The 10,633-nt window shown below is 53.7% G+C and overlaps 1 protein-coding gene across 6 annotated transcripts in view; it reads right to left on the bottom strand.

Moving 5' to 3' along the window:
• The window catches only part of Fam178b (family with sequence similarity 178 member B), a 77,062-nt gene extending 68,687 nt beyond the window's left edge, over positions 1–8,375 (bottom strand). For 3 of the 6 annotated variants that reach the window (XR_015448060.1, XM_021258033.2, XM_087203175.1), the window contains exons 1-4: positions 8,214–8,375; positions 4,995–5,279; positions 4,036–4,097; positions 1,344–1,454 (exon numbers count right to left, since the gene is read on the bottom strand). Coding sequence is in view for 5 of the 6 variants with exons in the window: in XM_021258033.2 (XP_021113692.1) it covers positions 1,344–1,454; positions 4,036–4,097; positions 4,995–5,279; positions 8,214–8,225 (470 nt within the window). In the remaining variant the exon portion in view is untranslated. Of the gene's footprint in view, positions 1–1,343; positions 1,455–4,035; positions 4,098–4,994; positions 5,280–8,213 lie in introns of those variants that run through there. The other 3 variants (XM_021258034.2, XM_021258036.2, XM_021258037.2) reach the window with 3 other exon arrangements.
• Positions 8,376–10,633: the final 2,258 nt, after the last annotated feature.

Here is a 10,633-nt window from a genome sequence, read left to right on the forward strand (position 1 = left end):
CAACAGTCTTGGAAACTGCCACCACAAACGGCAGAAGCCCCTTCCCTCACCCAGCCCATCTCTGCATTGAAATCCTTCCCTGTAACAAACCAGCAAACATAAGAAATGTTTCCCCGAGTTCTGTGAGCCACGCTAATAACTCGATCAAACCCAAGGAGAGGGCATGGGGACCTCGGTTTGGAGGTAGTTAGGAAAACCACCAGCTGGCAACTGGCAGGGGTGAAGGGTGAGGGAAGGGACCAAGGGACACATGGGTGGAGAGGGCATGGGCCGTGCATTTGTGTCCCTCAGAATTCCCATGTTGGGATCCTAAGCCCTAAAATGGAAGCTTCAGAGGTGAGCAGGTCACGAGGTCAGGGTTGTGTCACACACAGAGCTCTATCACCCGCCTTCTGCTATGTAAGGACACACAATATCGGCCTTCTGCAACCTGGGAGACAGCCTTGCCCAGAACCCTCATCCATGGTGCTGTCACAGCAATTCTCAAGAATCAAGGCAGACGGAAGACAGAAAACTGCACCCCAAAGATGGATTCATGCGAGGTGTGGTAGTGCTTGCTTGTAAATCCCAGCTCTCAGGAGGCTGAGGCAGGAGGATTACTGCAAGTTCAAGGCCTGCCTAGGAACATAGTGAGTTCAAGGCCAGCCCGGACTACATAGTGAGACCCTGTCTCAAAAAACAGATTCAACTGTGGCCCAACATTTCTTCAACCCTGTAGCCCAGATGAAACCAGACATCCCTCCCACCAACAGCTCACTTAAATCCAGGCCAGCAGAGCCCCATTCAGATGACAGTGCTCAGGCAGTCACCTTCTCTGCCCAGATGGGGAGGATGAACGCAGCATGTGGCCGTAATCTCCCCTGAGAAGGCTGTTTTCAGACTGTGGTTTTGTGTAGCTATTTTCCCAAGAGGTCTGGTTCTGTGAACTTGGGCAGATAAGCAGGCTATATTTTATGATCACTGCATCCTCAAAGGCCAGTCCAGACCCTGATGGCCGGCGGGCCACTGGCTGTTTCCTGAATCTGCAAATGAATGTGGCTGTAGGAGGAGGCAGCTTTCCTTTCCTCTCTTTTCTTTTTTTCTTTTCCCTCCTCTCTTCTCCTCTCCCCTACCCTACCTTCCCCCTCCCCATCCCCTTCCTTCTTTTCTTCCTTCCTTTCTTTGCTTTTTTGAGACAGGGTCTCACTACGCAGTTCAGGCTAACCTTGAACTCTGTAGCCCAGGCTGGCCTTCAATTTGTGGCAATGGCCCTGCCTCAGCCTCAGTTCTGGGGTTACAGGTGTGGGCCACCACGCCTGACTCATAAATGTACACAAACTGCTGGCTGGGCCCCCACCCCTCACCTATGCTCGGGTGTGAGCAGTGCATCTTCATCTTCGCTGTCTTCTGAGCATCGGAGATCTCGGGAGTCCTGTAGCAGCAGCCTCTCTAGATCCTGCTCCGGGGCTTGCTCCCTTTGGGGAAACAAGAGCCCTGTCACCAGGCTACTGAGACCCTATGGCCATAGCATGGCCAGGGAAGAAGTAGGCCCGCTCCCTGGGCCCTTTGCATGGTTTAGGGGACAGCGAGAGGTGCCTGGCATGGAGGATGCTGGCTCCCCAAGGAAGGCAGACATCAATAGACAGCTCCAAGCACATCTGTATCCCAGGGCCCGGCACACGTCTGCCACTGAGCTACATCCCAGCCCTTTTTATGTTTACTATTTCGAGACAATCTACTAAATTGCCTAGGCTAGCCTTGAACTTGTGATCCTCCTGCCTCAGATTCTGAAGGAGATGAGATTACACATACCCAACGGCATTCACTCCTATTTTAGCACACCCAGGCTTAGGCCTGGCCTTCTGCTCCCTGGGGCCCAGCTGCACGGCCAGGGGACGCTGTGCCCAGGTGTCCTGGAATCCAGGGAGGCTGTGCCCAAGTGTCCTAACATCTTAGGGAGGCCATACCCAAACATCCTGGCACTTTTGCCACAGCCCCACACTCCGGCCATGAACAGTCAGAGCCTCCTCCCCTGTTCTCTTTGCCCTCTGTGCCCTACAGACCCTAAGTGGGCATCAAGCCCCTGTCCTTCTCCTACAGGCTGGGACAAGCCCTGGGGCCTCCCCAGCCCTGTCCCCACCAGGTCCAGACCTGGCTGTGCCCCCTGGTCTGCAGGTCCCCAATATCCTGTCTGCAGCCCAGGCCCTGCCTTGCTCCAGTGGCCACTGACCTGATGCCTCCCAGCTCAGTGAACTCTTTGGATGTCACCTGTGCAGGTCTCCACACCTTTTCCCACAGGGTGCCAGTGCCCCTGACATCCAGGACTCACAGCCGTGGGGTGTCCTCAGGATGAGCCCCACTCCTCTCTCCCTTGTGCCTCCTGTTCTTCCTTCATACTGGAAACGCGTCTCTGCCTGCTCAGTGCTTCCCCACTCCCCACGTGCTCCTGAGGTCACTGCCTCAGTCCCCTGGTGCACTCCAGCCATCACTCTGGCTGTGTCCCACTCACCCCAGCCCTGAGCACTCCTGTCCCTGCCAGCCCAGTGGCATGGCCTGTCCTCTCTGCCTATCCACCGCAGCTGCCCCCATCCTCCAAAGCCCCTCTCATCCTGCAAGGATGAGAAAAGCCTGTGGGCTTTTCTGACCTTAGGCCAAGAGCTGCACCGCCATTCTGGCCCCATTGTAGCTGTACACAGAGGAAGGAAGTAATTCAGGTGAAACTAGTTCATAGGGGGACGAACAGATAGATTATCTTCCTCAGAAGAGACCCAGGGCTGTTGGAGAGCTCAGAGCTAGAGCACTTGCCTAGCACATAGGAGGTGCTGAGTTCAATCCACAGCACTGGGGAAAAAAAAGATACCAGTCAGCTTGCTGTTCCTCCTGTGAGACACAGGGAGGTGGTGGCCTCTCGAGGAGCAAATCAGCCAGGACTTATTCGTTAGGAGAGATGGTCTGGTGCTGTGGCCCACCAGGATGGTTCCTGACATTCCCCAGCACCTGCCAAATGCACGGACAGCGCCAGACCGCTGCCCCCCACCCCACCTTTCAGTCTAGCAGGAGAAAATACACTCAGGACGGAAGAAGTCAAATGACACAACTCTCCAGATTCGTGCCCAGCCTGAGCAACTCAACAAGATTCTGCCTCAAAAAAAGGTCTGAGTTTGACCCCCAGTACTGGGGAAAGAAAAAAAGAGAAAGGAAGGAAAGGGAATGAAACAAAAAAGAGAAGAAAAAGAAGAAAGGGAAAAGAAAAGATTTGAAGGAGAGGTGTGGGACAGGGAGGGAGGCAGATGAAGATGGGCAGAGGGCCAGGCATGGACAGGGACGGAACCCACAGTCTGTCCCCCGTGTGTCTTCTGCCCCTATGTGGACACCAGGCTGCACTGCGCACGCTCAGCCACACACAAACCACAGATGGTGCTGGGGACAGAGCGGAACTGGGTTAAGTGAGCTATGTGCATGGTCATCAAAGTTGACCCCAGCTTGGGTACAGCTGTCCCCGGCTACCTCACAGTATGCAGAGCCTGCTGTGGGAAGCAGGGGCCTGTGGTTCCACCCAAAAGGTCTCTGGTGTGTGCCAAGCTGCTCATGGGCAGTGGGCCTGGCAGAGGGCCAGGTGCTATCCCCAGGGCCCTGAGGGCTCAAGGTTCTGATCAGTCAACTGAATTTGTGCCTCTGGAAGATGCTGGGCTGAGTAACCTGACTTGTTCATCAGTCTGGCTCTCCCACCAGGACAACGCTGCAGTGCCAGGGCAGGAGACAGGCCAGCAGCAGTGGCTGGCACCTCATGTGCCCACAGGGAGGCTGTGTTCCTCCAGCCAAATGGTCCTGACTCTGCATGTAGCAGGCAGCATGGAGCCCAGTGGTGGAGGGCCGGGGTGACCGCTCTATCACCCTGGGAATCCGGAGCTCCCTGCCTCATGGAGATGCCGCCTCCTCTAGTTCAGTGGCAATCCACACACAGGTGGAGAAAGCTGTGCACTGGGACAGAAAGTCACTTAGCTCTAAAACTCTTGAAAATCTCAGAGAAATGAACACACAGTGGACTTTGCTCACCTCTTCTCCCGCAGTAAGGAATCTAAGGAGTTGATGTAGTTCTTGGAGCCCCTGGGGCCATACTGGAGACACAGGGAGTGGGGAAGAGAGAGGAATGCAAAGTTAGAGGAGCAGGAAAAGTAAAGGTTCAGCCTTAAATAAGCCCTTGTTGTTGGGCTGTGATCCCAGCACCTGGGAGGCTGAGGCAGGAGGATTGCCACAAGTTTGCAGCCAGCCTGGACTACATAGCAAGACACTGTCTCAAAAGAACCAAAATAAATGAATAAAACAAGCCCTTGATTTATTGTGTTTACTTTTCTGGAGAAATAATACATTCTCATGATTAAAAAATCAAAGAGGAAGAAGGTGTTTTCTCATTCACCTCCACCCCAGCCACCCAGCTCCTCCCAATAGGGGACTCTGGTGGGTGCTGCTTTGGTGTTTTATATTTTATTTACTTAATTATTACTACTGATATTTTTGAGACAGAGTCTCACTATGCTGGCCTTGAGTTCCCTTTGTAACACTAGGCTGGCCTTGAACTAACATCGATCCTTCTGTCTCAGCCTTCAGAGTACTGGGATCACAGATGTGCACCACCATGGCCTGCTCTGATTCATAGAATCCATTTCTGGGCCCTTGGAGATTGGAGTTTTTCATCTTCCCCCAAGAGCAGATTCCCGACGTGAGGTTCATCCCTGATGTGTCCATGTAGGGGACCCTGGTCACTGGGTCACCAGGGTCAGCCTGAGTCTCTGTGCCAGCCAAGCCCGGATTCAGTCACCATGATGCCAACCTCTGCTGTGAAGGTAGAGGGACTCCATGCAGAAGTGGCACTGAATTGGGTGCCACCCCAGAGCCACCTGTTAGGAGCAGGAAAGGAGAGAGGTTTGGCCCGAGGGCAGAGGCGCAGGGCCAGTAGGATGGTTGGGGTGGCTGCAGAGGGGTAGATGGGGTGGGACCAGGGTGGTGGGGCTCACCGAGACATAGGTGCCGGGCTCTGGGCTGGCCACCAGCTGGCTCGGGCTGGCCCTGCTGCAGCATGGCTCCTCCGGGGAGGACGGCCCCTCCTTCAGGTCCACATCTGTGGGCTGCAGCTCTGACCCCTCAGCCAGTGTCCTCTCTTGGGTCTGTGGAGGCCAGGGACTGAGGAACTCAATGGGCGGCGGGCTCCAGTCACTGGGGAACGGGTCCCCAGACGTCTCCATCTCAGGCTCCACAGGGTCTGGGCCCCGTACCTGGAAGCTGTGGCTCTGCCGAGACCCCTGTGGACAGAACACAGTGCTGTGGTGTTGCCATCTGCCTGCTGCAGTTCCAGGCACCAGGTGACACCAGGGAAAGGAGGACAACTTGGGATCTCCAGGTGTGGCTGCCCTGTGCAGGTGAGGAACACCCGACTTCTCCCCAGGGAAGGGTGGGCATAGTTCTGCACCCCAGCCAGCTGCCACCTGTGGGACACTGGGCTACATCCTTGCCCTTTTTTATTTTGTATTTTGAGACAGGGTCTCACTAAGTTGCCCAGGCTGGGCTCAAACTTGCAATTCTCCTGCCTCAGCCTCCCAGAGTGCTGGATAACAGGCCCAGCAGAAAAGTTGTGTTCCGAGATGTTCCGCTAGTCTTGCTGGCTTGGTGTCCCCCTGGAAGGCTGTTTGCTGACAAGGGGAGGGGTGGGCAGGGCCACCTGATCCCTGCTGTGTCCCAGGCACCAGCACAGACAGGGGATGCACAGGGCTCTGTGAATTTCCATGGCATCAAAGGGACCCAGGGACCAGCCCAGTTGGCCCCTGTCAGCGTAAGCAGCCGCTGTCCCAGCCAGGATGGACCAGGCCACACACAGGGCCATCTCTGTAAGTCAGGCCCAGGCTGGGATCAATGGCAACACAGAGTGCAGGTGGGTAGCCAACTTATAGAGCTGAGGCTGGAAGGGAACACTGACAAACAGCACTGACTCATGACACATGACTCAGGTAACAACTAAGTGATGAGCAAATAAAGATGCGCCCTGCAAGTGTAGGCATGGCTGTGAGGACACGAATTAGCTCTAGCACCTAAAATACTTTATTCCTAACCAGGTATGGTGGCACATTCCTATAATCCCAGCAGTTAGGGGGCTGAGGCAGGAAGATGCTTAAGCTCAGGAGTCTGGAGCCAGCCTAGGCAACACAGCCAGATGCTGTCTCAAAGAAAAAAAAAATAACAACAATAAAACTAACAACAACCAACAGGTGCAATGGTACACATCTGGAACCCCAGATACCTGGGAAGCTGAGGCAGGAGGGTCACAAGTTTCAAGCCAGTCTGGGCAACTAAGCAAGACCTTGTGTCAAAAGGCAAAACAAAACAAAAACAAAACCAAAAACACTCCATGAAATATAGACACATAAACTAATAATTAAACAGTTATATTAACAGATGGGCAATGTACAAAGATATAATTTGTGACAATAAAAATCTAAGGGGAGAGGCGGAGTTGTCAAGGAAGCTTTTGTACATTACTGAAACTAAACCAGTATCAGCTCATTTATTATACATGTAAGATGCAATTTATAATAACCACCGGGAAAATAAAAATATTTGGAAAAGGAAACAAGGAGCTATCAAGCAGTACATAAAAAGACAAACACAAAAGAAAGTGAAGAACAAAAGAGATGCGAGACAGAAAACAGAGCAAAGTAGGAGAAACCCCCTTATCAAGAAGTCATTCAAATGTAAATGGAACAAATTCTGCAATCAATATCGGGAGGGCTGGCAAACTGGATTAAAACAAACACGATCCAACTCTGATAGTTCCAAGAGACTCGCTTTGAATCCAAAGGTACAAACAGGTTCGGCACTCTGGAGGCTGAGGCAGGATTGCCACGAGTTCCAGGCCTGCCTGGGCTACACAGTGATTAAAGGCCAGCCTGAACTACATATTGAGACTGTCTCAGGAGGAAAAAAAAGCATCCTAGAAGCACGGAGTTAGTATGACATGTTCTAAGTGTCCTATGCCAAGTGCCAAGCCAAGGACACAGGGCCCTCCACAGTCATGGGGGAGGCACAGTAAACAGCCTAACCACTTCTCCACTGGCTTCTTGCTTGTTTGTTGTGGTGGCACCGGGGACTGAACCCAGGGCCTCATGTGTGCTGGGCAAGTACTCCACCCCTGAGTTGTCCCCAGCCCATGATCATCATTTCCTCCTCCTCCTTAACCCCCCAATGCCTAACAAGCCAGGACCTGTTCCTCCCAACCTCACACACACTTTCCACAAGAGACCTGCAACCACTGGAGTGCTTGTGTGCGCGTGTGTGCATCTGTGTGTGCACGCGTTTGTGCATGCAATGTTGGACACAGGACCCAGTGCCTCGTGCATGCAGCCAAGCACTCTGCCACGCAGCCATTTCCCAGGGCGGCCCTGGGACGGCCAGTGTCACCTTGCTTTGGCCATCACTGTTCTTCCACTTCCCCTGTTCCCAGAGAAATGAGCGGCTCTTGAAGTGTACCTTCGAGGTCACATCATCTCGGAATCCAAAATGCTTTCGCACCCTGGTGTCAGACAGAGGAGACTGACGGTGCCCTGTTTCTGTGAGCCGTCCTTCATGGACAGTTGGATCCCAGTACCTGGTTTTCTACCCGCAGAGGAAGGCCAGCAAGGGCAGCGGCTCTGGCTAGCGGCTCTGGGCGGTAGGACCTGACTCTCAATGTGCAGAAGAAACAACAGGAATTGGGGGGAAGGGGTATCCTCAAAACAAAGTAGAGGAGTCGCCATGTCAGAAATGCACACATCGTCACATGGGGGGCAGGACTGAGGACAAAGAGAAACAGCCGCTGCCCAGTGTCCCCGGGGACCACAACAGGCCACGTGGACGAACACTGACCACTGCTCCAACAGGCTGAAGGAAGCCTGGGCCTTGGCATACCAGGAGGGTGGCCTTGCCCGGCAGCTTGTGCCAGATTCGGAGGAAAACCCACGCACACTCGGGACCATGCAGTCCATGAAAAAGCCAGGCATGGTGGCGAACGCCTGTCGTCCCAGCCCGCGGGAGGCTGAGGCAAAAGGATCACTGTGATTTCAAGGGTAGCCTGGACCACAGAGTCTAAGGCCAAATTGAGCAACACAGCGAGATCCTGTCTCAAACCACACCTCACCACACCAGAGTTCATGAATCGGAACGGGAATCCACCCAGAGCCAGAGGTCCCTCCGTGTCGGTTTCTCACCTGTATCCGCATCCAGGGGCCGAGGGACAGTGGAGGCCCGCGCCTGGCACCCTTCAGCAGAGAGGGAAACGGACAGGAGGCGGACAGGACGCTCCAGCCTACACGACAGCAAGCAGCCCGGTGCTGGAACCCCAGCGCGAGAGGCCCTCCCACCGCCACTTCCTGCTGTTTCACCTCACGTGCGTGGCACGGCCACGTGCGCGGCCACGTGCGCCCCACGCTGCGTGCGATTGGCGCCCCCTGGAGGCCGCCGGAGCTCGGTGACCGTGGCCAGGCCCTCACCTGGGATGAAGGCTTAGGAGGACACAGACATAGGCGCCAAGGACACAGGGAAGATGTGAGCTGGGGCCGACCGCAGCCACTTCATGGTCTGACGGAAGGACCTTGCCAAGGTTGAGACCCAGCTGGGCGTGGTGGCCCATGCCTGTCATCCCAGTGCCTGAGAGACTGAGGCAGGAGGATCTCCGTGAGTTTGATGCCAACCTGGGCTACATAGTGAGACCCTGTCTCAAAAACAAACAGACAAACAAAAAACCCCACAAAAGTGAGCGCAGAGAGAGAGGGAGACCGCCCCAATGAACACTCGGCACATTTTGAGTGGACAACAGAGCTGTCCCGAGTGACAAGATGCCAGTGTGCAAGTGCGTGCACCTGCTTTAGGGATTGAGTGTCCTCAGAGTCTCTCTCAACGCACACTGGGTGGGCACCAGCTTTGTATCTGGTATTGAGCTGGGCGACTCCCCATCTGGGATTAAACCCAGGCTCTTTTCACTGAGCTACATCTCTAGCCCTTTTTATTTTTTATTTTGAGACAGGGTCTGGCTAAGTCACTAAATTGCCCAGGCTAAGCTTGGAACTTGAGATCTTCCTCCCTCAGGCTATCAGAGTGCTGGGATCACAGGACTATCCCACCATGCCCAACTAAAATTATTCTGATGCAGGGCTTGCCAAGTTGCCCAGGCTGACCTCTCTGAGTAGCTGGAATTGTAGGTGGGCACCACCATACTCAGGGAACTAGGTGATCCTCCTGCCTCAGCCTCCTGGGTGCTGGGATGATGAGCATGCACGTGTATATGTCATTCTACTTTAGCCTCGACCAGCCCTGTTCTCAGTGAGAACCCAGCCCCGCACTTCCGGAGAATGAAATTTGACGGGCATTGGGTACAGTCATTTAGTACACTTCTTTTTTTTTTTTTTTTTTTTTTGGTACTGGGGATTGAACTCAGGACCTTGAGCTTGTGAGGCAGGCATCAGAACCACTGAGCTAAATCCCCGGCACTCATTTAGTACACTTCTGCCCGGTGCCACAAGCAGGAAGTCAGCAGAAAGAGCAGGGCTCAGCTGTGCCACAGTGTTCCCAGCAGTCTGGTCCTGTCTGTTCCCAAGGAACTCCCTTCTGGAGGCCCCCCTCGGACCAGCAGGAAGGCAGCACCCTGCTGCATCAGCAGAGGGTTCCCACTTGCTGATTGCCATTTCCAGCTTCTGGTAGGTTCTTCCAGGGGTTCCAGCTGCTTCATCCTCTGACTTCTAGTTGTCAAAAGGAATCTGAGGAGGTTGATAGCATCCCCTGGCCTCATTCTTGGGAGAACTCTTGCTGTTTTAAATGTTTAGGTGGGTCCATTAATACACAGAGACAGAGCCAACCCCAGGGGAAAAAGAATAATAAACCATGTGAGAATAACCTTTTCAGAGCCGGAAGTGGTGGTCCACACCTGTAATCCCAGCACTCGGGAGGCTGAGGCAGGAAGGTTGCCATGAGTTTGAGGCCAGCCTGGGCTGCATAGTGAGACCCTGTCTCAAACAAGAAGGAAGGTTGGGTGAGTCCATAGGTAAGCGGTTGCTAAGGAAGTAGAGATGGAGAGGAAATGGCCCAGTGGGGAGTGGGAGGAAGACCAAGAGCTGAGAGAGCAGTGCTGGCCCGAGGGAGACCTAGTCTTCGGTGCTTTGGTTGGGATGTGGCCTTTCCCTTACTGGCGCACACATGAGAAGCCTGGCCCCCAGGGCAGTGCTGTCAGGAGGTCACGGGCCCTTTCAGTACAAGGCCCGGCAGTAGGTGGCCAGGTGGTGGAGGGATTCAGCCTTGGCAAGTCTGAGGGGGTCTTACCGAGGGAGGTACTTCTCCCAGGAGCAAGCTGCAGAGAGGGAGAGAGACTATGGAAACTAGCGTAACTGCTATGGAAATCAGTACGTTTTTCTCCTCAAACAAACAAACAAACAAACAAACTAGAAATTCCATTTCACCCAGCTATTCCTCTTCTAGGATTCTTCCGAAAGAGCTAAAGGCATCATGTTACAGTGATCCATGCACACTTGTGTTTACAGCAGCACAACTCATAAGAATTAGACCTTGGAAGCAGCCTATATGTCCATTGAAAGATGCATGGATAAAGAGCATGTGGTATTTACACACAATAGAGCAT

The sequence above is a fragment of the Heterocephalus glaber genome, unplaced genomic scaffold (assembly GCF_053883595.1).
Source record: "Heterocephalus glaber isolate CG9 unplaced genomic scaffold, H.glaber_assembly_v1.0 deba00000470, whole genome shotgun sequence".
In the NCBI taxonomy this organism is placed as follows: Eukaryota; Metazoa; Chordata; class Mammalia; order Rodentia; family Bathyergidae; genus Heterocephalus; species Heterocephalus glaber.